Here is a 27,276-nt window from a genome sequence, read left to right as displayed (position 1 = left end):
TTTGTGTTCTTATTTTAGATTCCGCATATAAGTGATATCATATGATATTTGTCTTTCTCTGACGTACTTCACTCAGTATGATCATCTCTAGATGGGTGTCATTTGTGACTTTCCTTTTTTTATACACTAAGGACAGAGTGTTTACTAAAATGACAGCCATGTCTTCTGGATTTATAGTGGGAAAGACATCTTGACAGGAAATAAAACATTGCCTATGATCTCCGATGAGGCCCTCATACCCAAAATGTTTAACACCCAGTTAAATGTTTACAACTGTTACTTTGAATCAACTACTGTTCTGTCTGTGAGGACCTTCCACAAGATGAATGTTTAAATGGTTTTGATGTTTCCCATATCTTCTTCTTTCTCCAAAAACTCAGACCGAATGACATGCTTGCTTATTCAGTTAAGTTTCAGTTTCCAAATATTTTTGTGTTCCGGTTCTCTTTGAAACAATTAAAAAGGTGTTTATTTGGCATGGCTTCATTAATTTTGGGGGAAATATCTTCCATGAGTTTGCCATTTAATTGTTTTTAAATTTAAAATTCCAGGAAACAGGGACTAGTTGGGTCCCACCATTTCCAAGGCGAGTTGATCTCTTACCACCTCTGACTTGGGGAAAGAGAAACTTGAGTTGAGTACAAAATGGAGTTTTCAGATCACACATCAAGGCTGGCCCGCTAAGGCGGGGGAATGTGCCCTGGCAGACATAAGGAGTGTGTAAATATAATTGGGTGGGGCTCACTGCTCTTCCTTCTAGAGCAGGGCTCAGCCAACTATTGTCCGTGGGCCTGTCCACAGCCTGTTCCTGTACATTCTAGGAGCTAAGAGTGGCTTTTACATTTTTAAATGGTTGAAAAGCAATCAAAAGAAGAATACTTCCTGACACAGAAAAATCACGTGAAATTGAAATTTCAAGGTCCATAAATAAAGTCTGATGGGCACACAGCCACGCCCATTCATTTATGTACCATCCCTGGCCGCTTTGGCCCTGCAGCAGAGGAGTCGAGCGGTGGTCCTGAGCAAAAAGCGTCCTTCAGGATTACCTCCGTATAATCCTAGACTAGAGGAGGGCCTCGCCCTAAGCCAGCGGTGACGAGACGGGGCGTGGATAGCCGCTTTCTCTCAGGGGAGTTGCCAGGGAGAGGCATGGGGGCGGGACACTCATGGAACATCCAGCTCGGGATCTGTGAGTCTGTTCCTCTGTGCCTAGGCGCAAACAGCAGCCCAGCTGAGCCCACGGGTGATAAACAGAACCTCTCTGGCGTAATGTACGTCCTCAGAGGGCGGGGTGTGACTGCCACCACGGGAAGCCCACGCGGGCAGAAAGCCGGGCTGCAGAGCCCTCCTCCAACGCCGTGGTGTGAGGTGACGTATGTTCTGGAATATGGGGCGGGCACGGTGAGACGAGAGGGTGCTGCGGTTCGCCCCCTGGAGGATGTGTACACACGTTTCTGTAGCCCAGTTGTGTCCAGATCCTCCAGGGTTCAGGGATAACTTCCTTTTCCAATTACCAAAGCCTTCAGCCCCCACTGAATGTGGAATCCAGTCTTGCCAGGTCCCCTTTCCAGTGCAGTGGAGTTGAGAGGGGTGCAAGAGGTCTGTGTGGTTCCCCGATCTGTTCTGGTCGCTGCTTGTCTCTTTCCCTTGCGGAACAAGCTTCAGTCTTCCTGCTCATCTGTCGCCCTTGCCTCCTGACTTTCAGATCCTACAGGAAACTACTGCCCCTCTCATGCCTGTCTGGCCCCGTCATGGACAAGTGATTGTCCCCTTCCCACCTGGTGGTGGACACTGACAGTGCTGCACCCACATGCCCTTGGCACCCCTTACATTTGGGGGCACGGTGCCTCCAGTGTGTGTTCCTCTCAATAGCCAGCACCTGCATGCATTCGTAGGCAGAGCAGCCTCCAGCTGCCTGAACCCACTTGAACCGCACGTGGGAATTTATATATTCCCCAAGACTAGCCCTGAACCCAAGGCTGATGAATGAGAAGGTATAAATACCCCGGCTCCTCTGCACACTGCCTGGGGCAACTCTAAGAAACGACACTTACTCCCTCCAGAGCTCTCCTGGAGTGGAACTTTGCCCAATATCGCATCCTTGCCTGTGCGACTTCTCCTGGTCGTTCTTCCTACCTATCCATTGACTTGCCCTAGTAACACTTATGGATAAATCTCGTCTTAGGGTCTACTTATGGGGACCCAATCTTCGTTGTACCCTCCCAAGGGACAGTTGCCCTCAGGAGTCAGACAGCCGAGATGGCACGTTGAGCAGAGGGGGAGGAGTTGTCAGTTGTTTCAGATCCCCAAAGAACTCTTTGCAGAACGTTCACGTCTCCTTGGGGCCGCCAGACATTAGTGAGGAATCCTGGAAACCCCTTCACGCTGTCACGCGGGATTCCACTTCCGTCAGCACTAGTATTATGTTCCCGGAGGAGTGGCTTCCTCTCTGAAGGTCGTCACGTGTGTTTGTAGATGTCGCCTGTTCTTGGGCAGTTGGGAGGAAAGAAGGTACAGAGGAAAGTGTAGGGGTATAATCTCTTTGGAGAAAAAAGGTAAATCTGTAAAGAGGAAGTTAATAACGCAAGTCACAGTGAATGGCAAATTGGTGGCAGGAAGTTCTTCCCTCCTGACCATACATATGCTCCTCTCTCTGATAACCTGGAAAATAATTTGTATTGACCAAGCTGCCAGGGTTTGATCCTGATTTCTCTGCTTACTTGGGCAAGTCCCTGGTTGTCTGTAGGCCTCAGTTTCCTGATGGGAAAAATGGAGATGATAAGTGTCCCTACATTACAGGCTGTTCCGTCGGCCAAAAGCGAAAGTGTTCGCCAGGGGCTTAGAGTTTGGTCCACAGTAGGAGCTCATAGTGAGCGGTTGCTACTGTCGCCTTCTTTTAAATTTATTCACTGAGTTACCTGCAACTTTACCTTCGCTTCTTCCCAACCCACTGCCCTTATTTAACTCAGTGGTACTTTAGTACCTTAGAGTCGCCTCAGGGGCTTTTAGAAAAACACTGACATCTGGAAGCCAGGGATATACCTCCCACCGAGTTAATCAGAATCCCTGGAGGTAAGTCCTAGGGTCTAACGCATATTTTTGGTAAAGTTTTGCAGATGGTTCTAATGGACAGGCAGGATGGAGGACCAGCCGTAACCTGCCCAAAGCTGGATTCCACTCCCTGAGCCCCTGGAATTGTACTAGAAAGCCTCCAGGGGCCTGCCTGCCAAATTCAATGGCCTTTTTCTCATCATCCTTGATCTCATTGAATCTGTTGACATGGTTGACTACTTTCTTGAAAGTCTCTCTTTCATGTTTACCTTCTTTTCCTCCCTGGTCTTTCCTACTGAGTTTTCTTCACTACTCCTTTCTTGCCCTCCTAGACATGACCATTCTGTGAAAACCACTCTCACATCCAGTGTTCATAGCAGCATTATTTATAATTGGCAAGATATGGAAGCAACCTAAGTGTCTATCGGGAGATAAATGGATAAGGAAGATGTGATACACACACACACACACACACACACACACACACACACACACAGAGGAATACTACTCAGCCATAAAAAATAATGAAATGTTGCCATTTGTGATGACCAGGATGGACTTGGAGGGTATTATGCTTAGTGAGATAAGTCAGGCAGAGAAAGACAAATACCATATGATAGCACTTACATGTAGAATCTAAACAACAACAACAACAACAAAAAAACTAGTGACTATAACAAAATGTAAACCAACTCACAGGTATAGAGAACAAACTAGTGGTTACCAGTGGGGTGAGGGAAGCGGGGAGGGGCAAGATAGCGGTAAGGGATTAAGAGGGACAAGCTACTATGTATGAAATAAGCTACAAGCTTATATTGTACAGCACAGGGAATATAGCTGATATTTCATAATAACTATAAATGGCGTATAACCTTTAAAAATTGTAAATCACTGTTGCACACCTGAAATTAATATAATATTGTAAATCAACTATACTTCGATTATAAATTTATTTTATTTATTCATTTTTGGCTGAGTTGGGTCTTTGTTGCTGCACGCGGGCTTCCTCTGGTTGTGGCGAGCGAGGGCTACTCTTCGTTGCGGTGCGCGGGCTTCTCACCGCGGTGGCTTCTCTTGTTGCGGAGCACGGGCTCTAGGAGCGTGGGCTTCAGTAGTTGTGGCTTGCAGGCTCAGTAGTTGTGACTCACGAACTTAGTTGCTTCACGGCATGTGGGATCTTCCCAGGCCAGGGCTCGAACCCGTGTCCCCTACATTGGCAGGTGGATTCTTAATCACTGCGTCACCAGGGAGGCCACTATACTTCATTTAAAAAAAAAACCCGGGACTTCCCTGGTGGTCCAGTGGGCAAGGTTCCATGCTCCCAATGCAGGGGGCCCCGCGTTTGATCCCTTGTTGGGGAACTAGATCCCACATGCATGCAGCAACTAAGAAGCTCGCATACCGCAGCTGTGAGTCCACATGCTGTAACTGAAAGATCCAGCATGCCACAGTGAATATCCCTCGTGCCACAACTAAGACCCGGTGCACCCCCCCCCCCCCAAAAAAAAATCCCTCTGACATCATGAGCCCTAGCTCTGACCTTTCTTGTCAGCCTGCAACTTGCATCTCTAGCTGCCCGTTAAGACACCCCACAGGCCCCTCCAACTTAATCCAATCCCAATATCCTGATCAGAACCCTGGCTCTGCCATTGATTTGCAGTGAAACCTTGGACAAGTCACTTAACCGCTGTGTCTCAACTCCTCATGCATAAACTGGAGCTAACCGCAGTATCTACCTCTTAGGGTGGCTGCGAGGAATGAGGGTGAAGTTAGTTAATTCAGGTAAAGGATTTAGCTCAGGACTCAGTCTCTAGTGCTCTCCACAAATGTTACCTTTGTTATTCCTGTTAGCCCTGCGCCTCCCGCCTCAGCACCCCCAGCAGTATCTGTGAGCCATGGGCACTGCAGCCTTGCTGAGGCGTGAAGATAATTGAGAACTTAATATGATTATACACAGCGTAGTAGCTTTTCTCGGTAACTCAAACCTAGGGTGACCAACCATCCCAGTTTGCACTGAACTGAAGGTCCTCCTAGGACGGAGGACTTGCAGTGCTAAACCGAAAAGTCCCAGACAAACTGAGCCGAGTCGGTCACCCTGTAAGACAAACCCCAGCCCTCCCCACCCACCTCCAAAGAATTTAGAGCAAGACTCGTTTATCTACACAATTGCCTTGACTTTGCCCACAAGGGTAAAATGGTAGTATGATATTGAGATTTATGATAAGAAATAGATGTATTTGGTCTTTGTCTCCTTCCTGGCACAGAACTCCTAAAACCGTTGGAATTTCCCAAGTAAAGAGAGCCATCAAGGTGTCTTTTGTTGTGTTAATGAGGTAGGTTTTGGAAAGCCCCTCCGGCTGGGGGGCTGGTTGCCAGGAGAACCAACCTTTAGAGAGGGTTGGAATTTTCAGTCCTCTGAAATTTTCAGTCCTCTGAGTCTACCAGACCTCTGGGGAGGGGAGAGGGAGTGGGAGTGGAGATTTTCAATCACCAATGGTCAGTGATTTAATCAATCGTGTGCCTTCGTAACAGAGCCTCCAGGACAGGGTTCAGAGAGCTTCCAGGTTGGTGGACACATGGAGATTTGGGGAGAGGAGGGTGCTCGGAACCTCCGTGCCCTTTCCCCATACCTGCCCTCTGCGCCCCTTCCCTCTGGCTGTTCCTGACTTTACATCCTTTTATAATCAACCAGTGATCTAGTAAGTAAAATGTTTCTCTGAGTTCTGTGAGCCGCTCTAGCAAAGTAGTTGAACACAAGGAGGGCGTTGGTCAGAAGCACAGGTGACAACATGGACTTGTGATTGGCCTCTGAAGTCAGGAGGGGGAGGTGTGGTCTTGTAGGACTGAACCCTTAGTCTGTGGGATCTGATGCTGTCTCTGGGTAGATGGAGTCAGAAGTAGTTGAATTTTGGGACTCGCAATCAGTGTCTTCAGAAAACTGAGTTAATTGCTTGGTGGTATTTGGAAAAAAAAAAAACAACACACCTGGAAGGTCATAAGAATAACTGCTAGCCATGTTGTCTTTGTTGTTTCTTAGCTTCTCTGATGACAAATCAATCTACTCCCATCTTGCCGCTTAATTTTTTAATAGCCCTCCCCAGTCAACGTAGGTGGTCCTAATATTTTTATTCTTCCAGTTTTATTGAGGTATAATTGACATGTAGCACTCTGTAAGTTTAAGGTGTACAGCATAATGATCTGACTTACATACATCATGGAATGATTGTCACAGTAAGCTTAGTGAACACCCATCGTCTCGTATAGATACAGAATTAAAGAAATAGAAAAAAGTTTTTCGCTTGTGATGAGAACTCTTAGGATGTACTCTCTTAACTTTCATATATAACATACAGCCGTGGTAATTATATTTATCATGTTGTACATTACATCCCTACTACTTATGTGTCTTACATCTGGAAGTTTGTACCTTTTGACTGCCTTCATCCACTTCCCCAGCCCCGCACCTCTGGTAACCACAAATCTGATCTCTTTTTCTATGTGTGAGTTCATTTGTTTTTGAACTAGAGTTGACGTATAACACTGTTAGTTCCTGTTACACAACATAGTAATTCGATTTATATCTATACATTTCAAAATGATCACCAATGAGAAAACTAGTTACCATCTGTCACCATGCAAAGATATTGCTTAATTATTGACTATATTCCCCACACTGTACATTTCATACCTGTGACTCCTTTATTTTGCAACTGGAGTTTCTACCTCTTATCTCCCACACCTATTTCTCTCCTCCCCTCACTCCCCTCCCATATGGCAACAACCTGTCTATTCTCTGTATCTATAAGTCTGTTTCTGTTTTGTTATGTTTGTTCATTTGTCTTGTTTTTTAGATTCCACATGTAAGTAAAATCGTACAGTTTTTGTCTTTCTCTGTCTGACTTATTTCCCTTAGCATAACACCTTCTAGGTCCATCCATGTTGTTGCAAATGGCGAGATTTCATTTTTTTTATGGCTGAGTAATATTCCATTTTATGTATATACCATATCTTCTTTATCCATTTGTCTGTTGATGGGCATTTGGGTTGCTTACATGTCTTGGCTATTGTAAATAATGCTGCAATGAACATAGGGGGTGTATATATCTTTTCTAATTAGTGTTTTTGTTTTCTTTGGGTAAATAGCCAGGAGTGGAATTGCTGGATCATATGGTAGTTCTATTTTTAATTTTTTGAGGAATCTCCATACTGTTTTCCATAGTGGCTGCACCAATTTACATTCCCACCAACAGTGCACAAGCATGCCCTTTTCTGCCCATCTTTGCCAACACTTGTTATTTGTTGTCTTTTTGATAATAGTCATTTTGACAGTGTGAGGTGATACCTCATTGTGATTTGATTCCCATTTCTTTGATGATTAGTGATGTTGAGCATCTTTTCCTGTACCTGTTGGCCATCTGTATGTCTTCCTTTGAAAAATGCTTTTTCAGATCCTCTGCCCATTTTTTTAATCGGGTTGTTTGTTTTTTTGATGTTGAGTTGTATGGGTTCTTTGAATATTTTCGACATTAACACTTTATCAGATATATTGTTTGAAAATATTTTCTCCTATTCAGTAGGTTGCCTTTTCGTTTTGTGTATTGTTTGCTTTGCTGTGCAAAAGCGTTTTAGTTTGATGTAGTCCCATTTGTCTATTTTTGCTTTTGTTTCCCTTGCCTGAAGAGATGTATCCAAAGACATACTACTAAGACTCGTATCAAAGAGCTTACTGCCTATGTTTTCTTCTAGAAGTTTTATGGTTTCAGGTCTTACATTTAAGTCTTTAAATCATTTTGAGTTTATTTTTGTGTATGGTGTGAGGAAATGTTCTAATTTCATTCTTTTACATGGAGCTGTCCAGTTTTCCTGGCACTGCTTATTGAATAGACTGTCTTTTCTCCATTGTATATTATTGCCTCCTTTGATGTAGATTGACTGTAGGTACGTGGGTTTATTTCTGGGCTCTCCATTCTGTTCCATTAATATATGTGTCTGTTTTTGTGCCAATACCATGCTGTTTTTTTTTTTTTTTAATTAATTAATTTATTTTTGGCTATGTTGGGTCTTCGTTGCTGCATGTGGGCTTTCTCTATTTGCAGCGAGTGGGGGCTACTCTTCCTTGTGGTGTGCAGGCTCCTCATTGTGGTGTCTTCTCTTGTTGCGGAGCAAGGGCTCTAGGTGCATGGGCTTCAGTAGTTGCAGCACATGGGCTCAGTAGTTGTGGCTCATGGGCTCTAGAGCGTAGGCTCAGTAGTTGTAGCACGCGGACTTAGTTGCTCCGTGGCCTGTGGGATCTTCCTGGACCAGGGCTCGAACCCGTGTCCCCTCCATTGGCAGGTGGATTCTTAACCACTGTGCCACCAGGGAAGTCCCACCACGCTGTTTTGATTACTGTAGCTGCCTCTCACTGTGTGGCCTCTCCCATTGCGGAGCACAGGCTCCGGATGCGCAGGCTCAGCGGCCGTGGCTCACGGACCCAGCCGCGCCGCGGCATGTGGGATCTTCCCGGACCGGGGTACGAACCCGTGTCCCTGCATCGGCAGGTGGACTCTCAATCACTGCGCCACCAGGGAAACCCATTGATTACTGTAGCTTTATAGTATTGTCTGAAGTCTTGGAAGGTTTACACCTTATTCTCTTTTCTCAAGATTGCTTTGGCAATTCAGGGTCTTTTGTGGTTCCATATAAATTTTAGGATTATTCTAGTTCTGTCAAAAATGTCATGGGTATTTTGATAGGGATTGCATTAAATCTATAGATTGCTTTCGGTAGTATGTCCATTTTAATAATGTTAATTTTTCATTCCAAGAGCATGGGATATCCTTCCATTTCTTGGGATCATCTTGAGTTTTCTTCATCAATGTTTTAACATTTTAAGAGTGTAGGTCTTGCACCTCTTTGGTTAAGTTTATTCCTAGATATTTTATTTTTTTATATGATTTTAATGAGGATTGTTTTTTACTTTCTTTCTGATATTTCATTATTAGTGTATAGAAATGCAACAGATTTCTGTATATTAATCACGTATCCTGCTACCTTGCTGAATTCATTTATTAGTTCTAATAGTTTTGAGGTGGAGACTTTCGGGTTCTCTATATAAAGTATCACGTCATCTGTAAAAGGTGACAGTTTTACTTCTTCCCTTCCAATTTGGATAATTTTATTTCTTTTTCTTGTCTGGCTGCTGTGGCTAGGGCTTCCAATACTATGTTAAATAGAAGTGGTGAGAGTGGGCAGCCTTTTCTTGTTCCTGAATTTAGTGGGAAGGCGTTCAGCTTTTTACCGTTGAGTATTACGTTGGCTGTGGGTTTGTTGTAAATGGCCTTTATTATATTAAATAGGTTCCAATGGACATTAAATTTTGTCAAATCTTTTTTCTGTGTCTATCGAGATGATCATGTGATTTTTGTCTTTGGTAGTGTGGTGTATCACATTGATTGATTTGCGTGTGTTGAACCATCCATGTGACTCTGGAATAAATCCAACTTGATCATGATATATGATCTTTTTTATGTATTGTTGGATTCATTTTTCTTTTTTTCTCTGTCCCCAGATCTGTGCTGCATAAACATTTACTGAATGAAAGAGCAGACAAAGTCAACTTTTTAACAGTAAACTTTGAGCACAGTCAGATATTTCCATTAGATCTATGTTGTATTGTTAATTCCTGAAAATATGCAGTCATCTAAAATGTTTTAGTAATTAACTTCTCTTAATGGAGCCCAGTAACAAACACAGGGTAAGGTATTTTCATAATCTGAAGAGTAGTTAACATCAACAAAAAAATTACATATTCTTTTTCTGTTTATCAAAGAAATGTATAATAGTTGTCATATTGTGTTTATGCCATATGCTTCTAGTTGCATAAATTCTTGTCCCTGGCATCCAAGCAGTATCATGAGTTTGACAAAAGAAGGAAATACTAGAATTTACATACATCAAAAATCTGTCGGTAAGGGAATTTATAGTGTACTTTGTTAGGCAGAAAACAAAATTCAAAAGATGCGTTTTCTCCATTTTCACACCATACAAATTTCATACCATACAGAAAACATCACATCCTTAGAAGTTCACTAAATGAAAGGTATGGGGCCAAGCAATGAGGTTAGGGTTAGACTCATGGGTTTTGTCCCCTTGGTTATAGTCAGACTAATATAAATGCATGCATCATACCGAAACGACCACTTCTCCATCTAAAGAGGAGCAAAGTACCCCACTCTTCTCAAATTGGCCTTGGGGAACCTCACAGCTCACACATACAATAGAATTTATGTTAAATGGAGTTAGTTAAAAGGGGGTTCTCTTTCCAAATATGCCATAAGATGTAATTCAAAGTTTGAATGGAAATAGTTCCTACCAGAATATATAGGTGTCTAGTTTAGGGTTTCCCCAGAGTTAAGGAGGTGAATGCCAGCAGGATTTGGAAGGTGATTCCCAGGAATACTGGCAAGGGAGTGGGGAAATGAGACAGGGAAGAGAAGGAAGCCAAGAAAGAGTAAGTTATCAAGCCTATTTCCACTCTGGGCATCTTGACCTCATTCCCACTGGGGATCACTGGGAGACCATGCAGAATATGCCGCAGGGTTCTCCCAACCAAGAGGTGGGGTGGCTGGGGTGTGGAAGGACCAAGTCCCTATCCATCATTGGTTTCGGGCTGCTATGAGTGACTAAGAAACCCGCAAAGAGTTGCAGGTGTTCACAGTATGCAGCCTTTGGCAATTAGTAGATTCAGAAGTCTCCGTGCTCTTGAACACACATATGATCATGAATCCTGTTACTCCTTGTTTAAATTCCCTCAGTGGCTCCCAGAGCCCATAAGATGAAGTCCAAACCCTTCAGCCAAGCCCCTTCATGCTAGGCCAGTGGTTCTCAACAGGACAGTACCACCTTCATGAGGGTGTTTTGGAAATGCACGGTGGGTTTTTAGGTAGACGTGATGATTGGGGGCACTAATGTGAGCTAATACTAGACATCCTGAACTTTATATCACCAGCCCCAGGCATTGTGCCCGGCACCAAGTGGGTACTCAGTCGATTAATGTATATGGGTAAAAGGTCTCACAGAGTGTGGAGTAAACTCCAGAAGCAAAGGAGGATGAATCTTAACCACGATGGAAGAAAAAATTCTTTCACTCATTTATCCACCCAATCAGATCAAGATTCCTTTGCTGAAGTTAACCCAACTTTGCCAGTTCAAATACGGTCTTTGGGGACATAGATAATTTTTTTCCACCCTCCTGCCAAAGAAAATGTTTGAATCGTGCAACTGTGGAGAAAGACACTGAAGGATCTAGAATCCTTTGCAAGCACAATATAGATGTAGAAAGTGAGAACCAAAGAGGCAAACTGGCTTGCCAAGTTGGTAGAACTTGGAACTAAATCCTGATTCTCCTAATTTCCAGTCCTGGGCTCTTTTTTTTTTTTTTTTTTTTTTTTTTTAAACCAAATACTGCCTCAGTCAAGAATAGCAGAACTCCTGAGTCAGGACAGTGTGGTTTGGGATAAGTTACTATCTGAGCAAATATAACTTTCAAGGTTTTCAATTTTCTAGAAATCTTGCCATCTAAAAATCATTTTAGGGACTTCCCTGGTGGTCCAGTGGATAGAACTCTGCACCCCCAATGCAGGAGGCCCAGGTTTGATCCCTGGTCGGGGAACGAGATCCCACATGCATGTCGCAACTAAGAGTTTGCATGCCGCAGCTAAGAAGCCCACATGCCCCAACTAAGAGTCCGCATGCTGCAACTAAGAAGTCTGCGTGCCGCAACTAAAGGTCCCGCGTGCCGCAACTAAGACACAGCACAGCAAAAATAAATAGTAAATAAGTAAATAAATATTTTTAAAAATGAAAATCATTTTATAAAATGATTCATGAAAGCAGGGGATCAAACAGGGACAAACATTTATATGTATAGAACACAAAGAATTTATCTTCTCCCTCCCTTATTTCCACAGCATCCCAAAGTACTTTTGTGAAGACTTAGGCCATTAATTGTAATAATATATTTACATATTTAAATATATTTAATATATTTCTGTCACCTAGGGCAAGGGATTATGTCGTCATCATTTTTATATCTCAACCAAACAGTGTCCAGCATATGATTGACTAGGGAACATTATATGTTTGTTAAAGAAATGAATAAGTCTGTAAACCATACAGGAGAACTTTTTGAAAATAGGTAGATAATGTAAAAAATAAAAAGAAGGAAGAAAAAGAAAAAAAAATACTTGTTTTGGCAAATTTTGCTATTTTTATTTTTATTTTTAAAAAAGATTACAAATCTAATTCTAATTTTATAGTCCATAGAACATTTCTCAACCACACTTTCCCAAATCAAGTTTGAGTGACTTTGAGGAAAAGTATTTACTTTTAAGGCCTATCTAAACTGAGTTTCCTGGCTTTAGTCCTCACAAATCATTCGATAGGGTTTATGTAGGAAAAAGTCAATAGACAAGCTGTAGGTGTATGCCAACTTATTACATTCAACTGTGAACAGGAAAATAGCAAGGGATATTTCCACATGGGACAGGAAGGAAGTGCACAGGGTGGGCTCAAGCCATACCTTCCCCCAGTAAAGACAAAAAAGCCCCTGGTGATTGAGTGCCTTAAGCTGGAAACTTATGAATTTGGTAAAAGTCAAGGGAGCTAACCTTCAGACAAAGAGATTTTATTCACAGGCAAGGGGATTTTTCTATATAGTGATGATATTTAAAGGGTCGTAGACTTGCTTAAAAATCTGAAGTCGCGTTGCTCCTCACTGGAACATACTCCCCTCCCCTCCCCATAAAATATTATTCACTCTTCCCGGTGGTGAGCTGACCCCCCCCAACCACCACTTCATGTCATGAAGAATGCAATCTGGTGGCAAAATTAATCTCCAATAAGACCTGACTTCAAAATCCATATTCTTTCCATTACGTTGATAGGTGGCCTGAGACAAGATATTTATGTGCTCTAAATCTCCCATATTGCTCATCTGTAAAATGGTGTGGTAATAGCTACTTTATATAGGTGTTGTTAAGAGTAAACAATTACCGTCTCTAAAATGTCTAGCATGTAATAATCACTGAACAAATATCCATTTCGTTCTCCTCCTCAAATATCAAGTGGGGAGTTGGTCAAATTTGAGGGGAAAATGGATCATGGTGTCATTTTGTTTTGCTCTTTTCATCGTACCTTAATTTTTTCCTGCTTCCTAAGAAGTAAGAATCATATTGCTAAAGACCAGATTTTCTAAGAACCACATGCTGGTTTTCCAGCCCATGTCATCAGGGAGAAAAAGGAACCAGGGACTCTCTGGTGTCCCCATTTCCAACAAGCTGTCCCCACTGCCTAGCCCAGGGCCTGGCATTTTGTAGGTTCCAGGTAAATATTTGAGCAAGGAAAGAGGGTAGGAATAGATAGGGAAGGATCCGGGGGTGGAGATTGAGGTGGGAGGGTGAAAAGGAAGGAAGACTCTTCGTGTTTGGAATTTGTTTCTACTATAAAGCTCCAAGAACAGGGTCCTTGACAGGCACAGAATGAAGGAAAGCAGTGTGAACCTCAAGACACACTTTCCCCTGCAGAATTTAGCAGTGTCTGCATTGAGTCTTACACTTCTTCACGGCCTCCTTTCATGGAACGAGAAGACATAGAAAGAAACAGACTAGGAAAAGACATCCATTTCTAGAACATGTTTCTGGGCTACAGTTAATGGAGGTGAAGAAGAGATGCCATCTTCTTCTTCAGTAGGAATGGTGATGGAGAAGACGTCATGAAGTTTGAGGGGGAGGTCTATGTGATGGAAACACAGGGATGTGAACTCATCCTGTGTGTGGCCTCAGGCAAGGCGCTTCACACGCTGAGTTTTTTTCATCTGTAACATGTCCGAGTTGGTCCAGATCAATGGCTCTCAATCTTGGTTCTCCGTTAGAACCACTCAAGGAGTTTCCAACTGTCCCCATGCCCAAGCCATAGTCCAGACAGTAGAATCGCCTTAGGTGGGACCCAGGCATCAGTAGTTTCAAAGCTTCCTAGATGATCCCAACGTGCAGCTGAGCTTGAGAACTACTGGGCCAGGTGGTCTCTAGACCCTCTGGTCTACACTAAGGGGTTCTCAACAAGCTGCATGGGTTCTTTTTTGTAACAGAACCACAAACAAGACCCCCAGGTAATTTGTATTGATGTTAAAGTTTGACAACTCTGGCCTAGACACCCTTCCACCCTGCCCTTTCATCCAACAGTGCTTTGCTTCTGTTGCTGATATTTCAATATAACTTCTGGATCTCAGCACCAGGCACATCGTAAGTGTTGAAAGCTTTATATGTGTGTTATGGGTATATACTCAGCACAAAAATACCCCCATCACAGCTGTTCCGTGCAGGGGGCTAAGTGGAAATAGACTGGAAAACAGAAAGTATTCCTGCAAAAGGGGCGGATGATTTTATGAGATCCTGATCAAAGATGGTTTTGCCTTTGTAGAATGGAGCAGGGCCGTCTAAAGAGCAGTTGTCTTCAAAGTCAGCCACCCCAGCGTGGTTACTCAAAACACCTGCCTCGACGTGGCAATTTGTGTCCAACACCTTCTCACCTGGCAACACATCATTTCTAGGCTCCTTCTCTGTTCCTCGTGCTTCTTGACAGTGCCCTTCTTGATAGTTCTTCCTAGGAAATAATAAGTGCGTTGGCTGAGGAGTGTTTGACTTCCTCTGGAAGTTTCCCGTTGTCTTGTTCATCACCTCCTTTAATTAAACAGAAGAGAAGTCAGCTCTGAAAAAAAAAAAAAGCAGAAACAGCATCAAAATGCTGAAACTAGGGGCTTCCCTGGTGGCGCAGTGGTTGAGAGTCTGCCTGCCGATGCAGGGGACACGGGTTCGTGCCCCGGTCCGGGAGGATCCCACGTGCCGCGGAGCGGCTGGGCCCGTGAGCCGTGGCCGCTGAGCCTGCGCGTCCGGAGCCTGTGCTCCGCAACGGGAGAGGCCACGACACTGAGAGGCCCACATACCACAAAAAAAAAAAAAAAAAAAAAAAAAAATGCTGAAACTAAAGCTAGAAAGTGACAGATAAACATTATGCGAGGTGTTATTCTGACCCTGTATGACTCCGGGCTAAGCAGGTGGGATGGCCCCGCGTTTGAGGCTAGTCATGTTTCGGTCGGACTTTTTTGAATAATAGTGTATTTGGAGGAGGGAGTGGTTTGGCTGTGAATGTTTAGGGAGCAGTGGCATGGGTAAAAAACGTAATTCTCAGTTCACTTCCATTTCCAGACTTTAGGTAGCAGCCAATGTGGTGCCCTGCCTGTATGCCCCTGGCCTTAACGTTTCAGTACGATTTCAGCAGTGGGCACCTACAGGGCTAAGGGCTGTCTTTGTCTGTCTCTCCCCGCTCTGCCCTCAGCTCAGCAAGCAGAAGTCCTAGGATCAGTAGCCTGGTAGAAGCCTTCAGGCGATGACTGAATGCAGATGCGCTCTAAAATAGCCCAGCTGCCTCGCCTGCTGGGCGAGGTCATGTGGAGGTGCACCAGCTAAGCTGACTCTGGGCGGTGCCCAGCCAACCTTCGCTCCAGTTGCCCCAGTGATAACTTGATACACACCCGCTACTGTTTTCCTTCCCTTCCCGATTCACTCCCTCACTCCCCTACCAGTGTTCTGTGAGCCTCCAGAGCAAACTACTTCCGCTGGAAGCCTTCCTTGCCTTAGGGTCTGCTTGTGGGAAAACCCACACTTAGACAAACGTAATCTTGCATTTGCTTTGAGATATTTGTAGGTATACAGTTCATACCTTTATATTCTTTCCTTTCAATTTTAATATTTCCAGTTGATAAAACTAGTTATGATATGAAGAATTCAAAGGGTTTTGGTAATGGCCTTGAAGAGATCATCTTATTACCATGTTCACGAGACTCATTTGACATATGAAGTCACCAAGGAGTAAGAAGATGAAGAAAAGGGATCAATGTAAGAGTGGCACAGGCCAGGGGGAGTTGGGCCCTGGTTTCCAATCCTGGTTCTATACTCGTTAGCTGTGTGAACTTGGGCGAGTCACTTAACCTCTCTGACACTTCAAGGGAGAGCTAATCATCCCCACCTACACAGTTGTGGGTGTTCAGTAAGATGTGTGTAAAGCGTTTAAGATAATGCCTGTCACTGTTAGCTATGAACAGTTCAACGGCTTAACTGGTTACTAACCAAGGACACTGAATCCATTAGGATGTCTTCATCCATAAAACAGAAGATCCAGTGTAGCATGGCTCACGCCAATAAGGACATCCGTGGTCTGCAGCAAGAATCTGCCCCATCCCCGCTTCTCACATTTCACTGGCTAGCATTAAGGCATATGCCCATTATAGAACCACGAGTCAAGCTTATAATCAAGACAAATCTCCTCTTTCTCTATATTCTTCATTTTATTTCTAATACCGGGTCACAGGTGTATCGGACACTTACTGCTGTGTAACAGATTAATCACAATAAGCCTCAGTAGCTTGGCTGGCACTGCTGACCTTGGCTGAATTTATTCATGTATCTATGGGTTGGCTGATACACACTAGGCTTGCTGTGAGTCTGCAATTGACCAGGTAGCTCTCTTTCACCTAAGAGGCTGGCTGGGGCGTGGTCTTCTCATGGCCGTAATAGAGGCCCAGGTGTCTTCCCGCCTAGGCTTGGAACTCGTCCTCATGCCGTTCGTCAAACAAGTCACACAGCCACGTCCAAAGCCGAAGTGTGGGGAGCATAGGCTCTGCCCACCCTGAAGCCACAGGGTGTGGGTGAGGGCGGGGCTGCAGGAGGGACCAGGCATTCATTCTATTATAACAGTTGTCAAAACGAAGAACATCTAAATACCCACATGAATTCTCTGAACTCATATGTTTCTGCCATTCATTACTGAACTGGTTACTGCCTTACAATATCTCCTGGTGGTCCCGTGTAAGGAAGGTGTTGCAAATGAGCAGGAGAGATCACTTGTCAGGTGACGGGCTTGCACAGGACGCGGTGACCTTCCAGCTCCGGCCGCCCATGATTTGCAGTCTGGGAAGAAAAGCCCGCAGAGTATGAAAACCTAGAAGTTAAGACAGAAGTGTCTTTCCGAACCGGCATCCCTTGGTTCCTGCTTTGACTTCTCGACTAAATTGTGAAATCCTGGAGCGCGGGTATCGCCGAAACCCGTCCCATGTCTGAAACAGATGGCGAGGCGTGGTGACTGTGACAAGAAGGAAGGGACCTGAGTCTGGGGGAAGTTTCTAGGGCGGCGAAGAGAGAGCGCCCAGGATGCGCGGGTGGTGCTGGAGGCGGGTCCCAGCCAGATGTGCACGGCGCGCCCCGCCCTCTCTCGCGCACCCGTTGCCGCTTCACGCGTACAGGAGCCGCGGCGCGCCTCGCCGGGGCGCCCCCGCCGCAGTGCCCGGCTTCAGCTCTCCGCCCGCGAGGACCGCGCCCGGGGGAAGCCGAGGCTCCGAGGGGCCGAGGCCAGAGGAGGCGACGGAGGGAGGCCCAGCGCGAAGATGCCGCAGCTCTGGGCCCTGGCGCTCGCGCTGCTGCTCGCCTGGGTGGCAGGTGGAGAAGGGAACGCGGCCAGGTGAGTGTCTGGCCCTGGCCTGAGCTCCCCCGTTTGGCCCCTTGTCTTTGTCCCGCGCCCCCTTAGGCACCTGTGTATCTGTGCGCGCGAGACGGTATTTAAAGAGGATGCCTGGCCCGGAGCGCCCCCGGGCTTCCCTCCCGCCCCGCGCGCCCCTCTGGCGGCGCTACGCACCGGCTCCTCGGCATCAGCTGCGCCCCGCCTCGCAGCGTCCTGCGGGTTAGGAGGAGGGAGGCTCTGCACGGCCCCGCGTGTGCGGTCTGGCTCGGAGATCTGCAGACATCCACTGCTCCGGCGGGCGTGTGTCTGTATGTGGCTGGGTGGCTGGGTTCCGTGCCCGGGCCGCCTTGCTTTCCACTCTTTGCGAAGGGCGCCGACTGATTGTCAATGGCTAGTTTTGCTGGGGAAGGAGGGAAGGAAACTGAGGACGGCACAGAGTCAGCGTTTACCGTGCTTGGGCTGCGCCATGAAGGGGGCCCGTCTGCTCAATGCCTTTCTGATTAAGGTTCAGGAGCTGGAAAGAGAGGACGTGATTGTCAGATGAAATCGACTCATTATTCTTGCCCTGGCAATTCAGACTTTGAAGCCGTTTCTTTACTTCCCTTAAACTTTCCTAAGCCCTGAAACTTATTTTCTCAGAGATCAGCAAAGCCACTTAATAAATACACACTTTTAAAACCTAGGGGCAGGACAGGAATAAAGACGCAGACGTAGAGAATGGACTTGAGGACACGGGGAGGGGGAAGGGTAAACTGGGACGAAGTGAGAGAGTGGCGTGCACATAGATACACTACCAAACGTAAAATAGACAGCTAGTGGGAAGCAGCCGCGTGGCACAGGGAGATCAGCTGGTGCTTTGTGTCCACCTAGAGGGGTGGGATAGGGAGGGTGGGAGGGAGGGAGACGCAAGTGGGAGGGGATTTGGGGATATATATATATGCGTATGGCTGATTCACCTTGTTATACTGCAGAAACGAACACGCCATTGTAAAGCAATTACACTCCAATAGAGATGTTAAGAAAAAATACACACTTCTAGTGCATACTGTAGGCCTGGCAGTCCTAAACACTTGAGGGCTATTAACCCATTTAAAGCCCATAAGTGCTCCGTGTGGAAGGTACTGTTATTATAATCCCCGTATTGTAGAAGAGAAAAACCAAGGCACAGAGAGGTCGAGTAACTCACCCCAAGAGGCACGGCCAGTCAGTGAAAACACCAGCGTTCAAACCCAGGCAGTCTGACCTGGAGACCCTGCTCTTCCCCCAGGGTGCTAAGGCAGCCTTTTAGGAATCACTCACTGGAAAAGTTTTCCTGGTTCTCTGGCTGTGATGTTTTGCTTTCCGAGGTGTCCCCTGGAGCAGGGTTTCTCTACTGTGGCACTATTGATCTTTTGGGCTGGGCTGGAGAATTACTTGTCTGGGGTGGTTGGAGGCTGTCCTGTGCATTACAGGATTCTTAGCAGCGTCTGTAGCCTCTACACACTAGATGCCAGCAGCAACCTCCCCGAGTTGTGACAATCAAAACTGTGCCCAGACATTGCCCAAGGTATGGGGGCGGGGTGGAGGCTGCGCAGTTGTCTCCAGCTGAGTGAGAACGTCTGAGCTATTATGATTTTTTTAGTAGACAGTTCCTGGGGACAGCAGGCTGCGAGCCTTGGTTTGGAACAGGCCTCTTAAAGGTGAGCCTGACTATCTTTGTTTGACTTACAGGGAAAAATCTTTCATCAGCGTCGGCCACAGTATTAAGGGATTTTCAAGTTCAAACAGAATAAACGTCAAACCAGGTTCTTAGAATGTATGATCACAAGTTTCAATTTCCTTTTCATGATAAAAATGTAAGGAGACGCCATTTGCCCATGGTCACATTTCCTTGAACGTTGGAGGTTCTGGTGTCCCTAGAAAGCCCACTTAAAAAGATGAAGTGCTATTTGGAGATGAGATTAATAGTTCTTTTAGCAGCAGGCAAACTGACCCCCAGGAGCCTCCGTTTCAAAGGGCCACCAAATTAAATTAAAAGCCGAAAAGCTCCCCAATAAACCCAAGAATATTACAATGGAGAATCTACGTCAGGATTCTGCAATTTCACAGTGTTCAAGATGTGAACTGTGGTTTCTTTACATGGTATCAGGTTCACAGGCTGCTATGTTTAGTATCTGTGCAGCATGCTTGGAAATGTCTAATGCTCGGCTCTTCAGGAACTGCCCGGGGACCAGGTTCAATCAATTCCAGCCTCCAAGTTACAGATGGCACATTTACAGAAAGGCAAGGCGCTCGTTACACTAGACTGTGTCTACTGATTATTTCCCGAGGTTTGACGACTTGTAGTAAAAACTGACTGCTATATAGAGATTTCTAATATAAAAATACTCATTGGATTTTTAAAATAAAAACGCTGCTCCATAATTTCCGTGACCTAGAAAATTATATGCCTCTTAAATGGTGATTTGTGCATAGTAGACAGTTAACACTCATCAAATGAGTAAATCTTCAGCAGCATGCATTTTTCTGATCTTAATAAGCATCAGAATTTGGCTTAAACCATTTATTCTTTATTTTGTATACTACTTCAAACTAATATCGTAAGTATAATTGACTTACAATATTAGTTTCAGGTGTACAACATAGTGATTCAGTATTTTTGTAGCTTACACACCATACAAAGTTGTTATAAAGTATTGAGTATATTCCCTGTGCTGATCCCCATACTTTTTAATGCCATTTGGGTGTTGGGACTGTTTAGATGCCCTCGACCTGCTTTGTTCAATACAGTAAATACGGTAGTCACTAGCGCCATGTGGCTGGTGAGTACTTGAAATGTAGCCAGTCCAAGATGAGATGTGATGTAAGTGTAAAAGACTCCATGGATTTTGAAGACTTTGTATGAAAAAAGAACATAAAATATCTCACTAATCATTTTATATTGAATACATGTTGAAATGATAATGTTGTGGATATACTGCATTAGATAAAATATATTACTAAAATTAATTCCACCTGTTTCTTTTACATTTTTAAAAACATGGCTACTAGAGGGACTTCCTTTTTATATATAATTTATGTATATAATCTAAGGTTATGTAAACATTAAAATGAGAATAAGTGTATTATCTAGTCTTCATAAATCAGATTGGCATTCAACAAATTTTGTTGAGACCCTACTATTTGTCAACACTTTCCCAGTGTGATTTCAATCAACTGTCTCATCGATCCTAAGGAACAGGTATTGTGTCTATTTGACAGACAATGGGATGGAGAAACTTGAAGAAATTAGATGATTCCTCAATAACTGCATTGGATTTGGTCTTCTGCTCTAAGAACAGTGACATTCCAATATTTCAAATTTGTTTCTCAAAAAAAAAATTGAATACATACAAGCTGACATTTTTACAGAGTACTTTCTCACACGTTATCACCAGTGAGCCTGTTGAGCTTGACTCTTGTCCAGCACCATCAAGGGATATGTGTCGAATAAGTGGGGGATTCTTGATACTCCATCCTCCCAAAGCCTTCCTCTCAACTTTGCATTCTCTCAGCAGCAGACTCTAAGACCAGAATTCAAGTGTGCATGGTTTATTTGGGAGGTGTTCCCAGAAAGTTCTAGCAGGGAAGCTGGGAAGTAGGACAGAGAAGGGAAAGACATGTTATATAAACAAGTTACCAGTGCAATTGGGAGCTGGGGTATCTATACTCCCAACAGTCATTGGTTGAGGACTTCTGAGGGAGGTGGATTCTACATGTTCAGCCTACCACACTCACAGGCAGAGCTGGTTCCCGCCAACAGAGGAAGTTCTTGGGTGTCAGGAGATGAGGCTGACCGTTAACCACAATGTACCACTATTTGTCAATGACCTGGTGAGACAAGGAGCCATGGTAGCTCCTAAAGATAATTAGATCACTTTCCATCAGATATTTTGTCCAGAGTAATCAGTAGTACTTCCAGTTTCTTTAGTTAACTTGCTGGTTCTGGTGTATTGGTTTCAGTAACTAACCAAAAAACCCAATATTTTGAAAGTAGTTTAAAATTCGTTCAGTTCAAGTGAACAACATTTACTGAACAACTGACACGCCCAAACATTCTCCTGAATGCTGGAGATAGAAACCTCTATCTGCTACCTGCACTGGACAACTTTGCAGGGCAAGCAAAATACCTGTCTTTCTCTTTTGGTGCAGGGGGTGCAGGGGGAGAGTTATAACTCCAACTGTTTGTCCAGTGCCTGGTACATAGTAGGTGTTGAGTAATAAATTTGATGCCTAAATGAATGACCAAAGGAAGGCAATGGAGAAGCAAATAATGTTATTTACATGTAAATAATATATATATTTATATGTATATAAATATTCAAAAGAATGAACATGGGTATATTATATATTTATAAATTATATATATTTATATGTGTTTATTTATAAACGTGTGTATACACGCACGTGTAAAATATTCCATAGAATACAGTTAAGAGAAATTTAGTCAGCACGACAGAGTCAGGGAAAGTGGAAGACATGGGGTGACAGCGAAGCTATGTGTATAGAATGAATGTGAGCCCACCTGATATAAAACAGGGGAGAAGGCAAGTGTTTCAGTGCTTGATTCATAGCAGGTCTTGCGTAGGAATAAATGAATGGCTGGCTGGACAGATACATACCTGCAAAAGGAATGCAAAAGGAAGGCATTGGCCCAAGGTATGGATGGAGTGGAGTGGTCAGCATCTGGGGTCATGAGCCAAGTGACTGCCAAGATCAAAGAAGCCAGGCTGGAACCAGGCTGTAAGGAGCCCTGCATGTCCAGCTGAGGAATTTGAACTTTGTTCTGACAGCAGTAGAGAGCAAAGCAGGGCATCACCGGCTGATTTCTTGAAAGATAACCCATGATGCCCAGTTCATGCTCAGAATTATCACACAATTACACAAAATTATTTTTAAGGTCATTTACGATAATTTCTTTTACCTGGCAGTATTTTTTTTCCTAATACACGTAATAATAGTATGCTTCTAGTCTGTGGTATCTCAGCTTTGATGAATAAAATGCAAAATTAAAAATCAAAATACCAAAGCAGCAAACACCTTTAAAAAGGTCATCACCTTGCTCTTTGAGTATTCCCTTTGTTTGATTTCTGGGTACGACATGCATTATAGTTATCTATTGCTATTTAACAAAATATCGATACTACAAATTGTATTGATACTACAATACTACAAAGCTTAGTGGTTTAAAACAATGCTTACTACCTCATAGTTTCTGTGAGCCAGGAATTCAGGAGCAGTTTAGCTGGATGGGGCTTGGGGTTTTTCCCAAGCTTATAATCGAGTTGTTGGTCAAGGCTGCAGCCATCCAAATGTGTGACTCCAACTGGAGGATCTGCTTTCAAGATGGCATACTCACATGGCTGTGGGCAGGAGGCCTCAGCTCCTCACCTTACGGACCTCTCCATAAGGCTGCTTGAGTATCCTTAGGAGATGTCAGTGGACTTCCTACATAGCAAGAAATCCAAAAAACAGAGAACAAAGAGGAAGTTGCAATGCCTTCTATGTCCTGATCTCAGAAGTTACCCTCAGTCACTCCCACCGTAATCTCTTTGTTGGAAACCAGTCACTAAGTACAGTCCCACATAAATGTTGCCGAAATTTGGGTCGGACTGCTCACCACTGGAAAGTCAGTACTTGAGAGGCAAGGTTGGTGGAAAGGAAAGTTTGCTTTACTTCGGAGCCTGGCAACCAGGGGAGAGGGCGAACTCATATCCAAAGGCCGACTCTTCACTGACAATCAGTGGGCAAGAGCTTTTAAAGGGGAGTTCCAGGGGTGTGTAGGCGGAAGGAGGGGGCTACATGCAGAAACAGCACATTCAGCTCTGACAGTCATCTTGAAATTGATCATGCGGTGGTCTGATCAGTGTCATGTTTTGTTTTGTTTTATTTTTGATCAGTGTCATCTTGATTGTTTTAAGCACAGTTAATCTTCAGTTCCAGGGTTGGTTTGTTCCCATTTCTTTGAGGCCAGTTCTTGGAATTGAGGCATCTTTGTCATGGCTGCAGTCTGGTCGTCATATAGTTAACTTCTTCCACCTGGTGGGGGTGTCAGTATTTACGAAACAGCTCAAAGGATGTGGCTCAGAATATTATCTATAGCCCTTGAGGAAGAACTAAAGATCCTTGACATTTCTTTTTTGTCCTCTGTGACTATTTTCCTTTGCTTCTGCATTTTCTCACTTCTCTGATTAAATTTATTCTTTGACTAAAGTTTTTCTGTAGACAAAAGGCAGGAGGAGGACATGTTGGAGAAGGACCACAGAGTCCTTCTCCCTTTCATAAGGGAAGGGGAATTAGACTTAATTTTTGAAAGGAGGAATATCAAAGAATTTGTGGACATATTTTAAGACAAACACACCATACATTCTGGTTTTCCCTCTCCCCACTGGTAACCACTAGTTTGTTCTCTATATCTATGAGTCTGCTTCTTTTTTGTTATATTCACTAGTTTGTTGTATTTTTTAGATTCCACATATAAGTGATATCATATGATATTTGTCATTCTCTGACTTCATTCAGTATGACAATCTCTAGGTCCATCCATGTTGCTGCAAATGGCATTGTCTTATCCTTTTTTATGGCCGACTAATATTCCATTTGTACATGTGCACCACATCTTCTTTATCCGTTCCTCTTTTGATGGACATTTAGGTTGTTTCCAAGTCCTGGCTGTTATAAATAGTGCTGCAGTGAACATTGGGGTGCATGTATCTTTTTTTTTTTTCTTTTTAAAAACCATGCAGATTTATTATGTCATAGTTTTTGTGTATCAGGAGTCCAAGCATAGCTCAACTGCCTTCTCTGCTTCAGGTTGTTTCCTGCTTGAAATTACAATGTTTACAGAGCTGTGTTCTAATAAGAAGGCTTGACTGGAGATAAAGCCACTGCCAAGCTCATTCACTTTGGTGTCAGAACTCATTTCTTCTTGCCTGTAGAACTAAGAGCTTAATTTTGTTTCTAGCTCTGTAAATCAGTTTTAATTTTGAGTTGTGGTTTTCTCTGGATGTTTGCCCAGGAGTGGGATTGCTGGATCATATGGTAGCTGTATTTTTAGTTTTTTAAGGACCCTCCATACTGTTCTCCATAGTGGCTGTACCAACTTACATTCCCGCCAACGATGTAGGAGGGTTCCCTTTTCTCCACACCCTCTCCAGCATTGATTGTTTGTAGATTTTTTGATGATGACCATTCTGACTGGTGTGAGGTGATACCTCATTGTAGTTTTGATTTGCATTTCTCTAATAATTAGTGATGTTGAGCATCTTTTCGTGTGATTTTTGGCCATCTGTGTGTCTTCTTTGGAGAAATGTCTATTTTGGTCTTCCGCCCAGTTTTTGATTGGGTTGTTTTAGCTGCATGAGCTGTTTGTATATTTTGGAGATTAATCCCTTGTCAGTTCTTGACCTATCCATTGGGATGTTTCACTGAGCTTAGGACATCCAAAACTGAACTCTTGATCAGCTCTCTAGAACTCACTTCCCTGCATCTCACCCATTCCCCCTATTCCAGAACAAACAGTATCTAAACTGGTTCGAGCCACATACCTGGGCATCATTCCTGACAACTCACTCTTCGTCCCCACTCATATGCAATCTGCTGCTAAGTCCTACTCTGGACCATGTCTCAAACCCATCTCCTTCTCTCCCTCCTGCCTGCCACCACCCAGCCACATCACCATCATCTCTCACCTGAATCCCCACAGTAGCTTCCCTTTGCTTCTTCTTTTGTCCCCTCTAGTCCATGTCTCAAAGTGTTCCTCTTAAGATTTAAAGCAGATCATGTCACCCCTCTCCTTAAAACCTTCCAGTGACTCCCCATTGGATTAAGAATAAAATCCATTCTATTTTTTTAAAAAATAAATTTATTTATTTATTTTTGGCTGCGTTGTGTCTTCGTTGCTACGCGCGGGCTTTCTCTCTAGTTGCGGCGAGCGGGGGCTACTCTTCCTTCCGGCGCGCGGGCTTCTCATTGCGGTGGCTTCTCTTGTTGTGGAGCACGGGCTCCAGGCACGTGGGCTGTAGAGCGCAGGCTCAGTAGTTGTGGCGCACGGGCTTAGTTGCTCCGTGGCATGTGGGATCTTCCCAGACCAGGGCTCGAACCCGTATCCCCTGCATCGGCAGGCGGATTCTTAACCACTGCGCCACCAGGGAAGTCCTCTAGTTTAAATGGTATCAAAGGCCTTGCTAGATCTAGCCTTTGCCTATTTCTCTAACTCCATTTTATATTATTCTCCTTCATGCTCACTATGAATGAATGAATGAATGAATGTGATGGAAAATAAATGTAACTCTCTGGATAACACTTGCTTTATTGACAACCTTTGTCTCATTTTCCCAATCCCTCATGGACATTCTCTTCACCTCATAAATAAACCACTGCACTCAAATCCTTGTCTCATGGTCTGCTTCTGGGGGAGCCCAAGCTAAGACACACCCCATTCCCAATTTCTACCTAACTCTGAGCTTGGAAGATAAGTGAGAGAAATAGGGGAAACACTGGAAAGTTCCAAGTGTTGCCTACTTATGGCATGGGAAATTTGAAGATGCATCAACACACACTGGTACACACTTGATAGCTTGGGCATTTGGCTGGGCTCTGAATTCCCTACACATCCAGGAAAGTGAGATGCCTTGGGGCATCCCTGAGGCTGCTGGACTTGGACTCCGTATCTCGACGATGGATGGGAGCCCAGAATTAATCTGAACTGGTTGGGTACTATGGACTTGCCACACTGGGAGCCATGATGAAAACAAGAGAAAACAAAAACAAATCACTTACAGCTGGCCCTTGTTGTCTGTATTTAGAAAATTTTTTACTTCATTTGGCAGTATTTAAATGTGTTTAAACATCAGCAAAAAAGTTTTAATTTCCCCGTTTGTCTCGGAGAATATCAGAAAGTTTCCTGGAACCTGACCGTAAGCAAGCATACTAAGAATTCTGGCACAGTATATTTTTGCAGAAAATAAGGAATCCCATGAAGAAATACTATACTGCTTACACAATGCCTGGAATGTTTTTAAATTAACTTCAGCTGTGGAGACGGCGATTGGTGATTAATTTGATCAATGTAGACAGCAAGCTGTATAATGTGCTAAAGGAACTCTGGGCAATTCAGCATTTAGATCAGACACCCATGGCTCAGGGCCTCCTCCCCACAGAGACTTGCTCACCTAAACTGCCACTTCCCTGCCTCAGTACTGGGTGCCCCGAGCCTTCAATATGTCAAATGTTGTTTAGGAAGAGAGATGAGAGAGAGAGAGAGAGAGAGAGGGAGCAAGCTCGCTTGGGCAAGCAGCTGTCTAGCCCAGCCATACCTCCCATGGTGGCAGAGAATGTTGGTGGGATCATTTCAGTCCAAGACCAAGAATTCTCTTTCCAGGTTTATAAACTCCTTTTATTGATTACCGCAGGTTTATCAGCTTCCGTGGCGTTGCTTCAATCCAGCCCGATGCATATAAGCTCATTCTACTCAGACGTCTCTTAAATTCAGGTGATTGATACTATGCCTTAACCATGCAACCTTGATATCCCAGAATGCACTGCTCCAATTCTGTACATTAAAAAAAACACATGCTTCCCTAAATGTGGAAGCAAATGCAATTCATATCGTTAGCTTTTTACGTTTTTGTTTGTTTGAATGGATTCACACAT

The 27,276-nt window shown here is 44.1% G+C and overlaps 1 protein-coding gene across 3 annotated transcripts in view; it reads left to right on the top strand.

The window, feature by feature from the left end:
- Positions 1–17,424: 17,424 nt before the first annotated feature.
- Positions 17,425–27,276, top strand: part of EGFL6 (EGF like domain multiple 6) — a 66,683-nt gene continuing 56,831 nt past the window's right edge. For all 3 annotated transcript variants that reach the window (XM_067023032.1, XM_067023033.1, XM_067023031.1), the window contains exon 1: positions 17,425–17,604. In XM_067023032.1, coding sequence (XP_066879133.1) covers positions 17,531–17,604 — 74 coding nt within the window. In that variant the 5' untranslated portion in view covers positions 17,425–17,530. The remainder of the gene's footprint in view (positions 17,605–27,276) is intronic.

The sequence above is a fragment of the Kogia breviceps genome, chromosome X (assembly GCF_026419965.1).
Source record: "Kogia breviceps isolate mKogBre1 chromosome X, mKogBre1 haplotype 1, whole genome shotgun sequence".
NCBI classification, from domain to species: Eukaryota; Metazoa; Chordata; class Mammalia; order Artiodactyla; family Physeteridae; genus Kogia; species Kogia breviceps.
The sequence above is the reverse complement of the archived record's forward strand: the minus strand, read 5'-3'. Positions and strand labels throughout refer to the sequence as shown.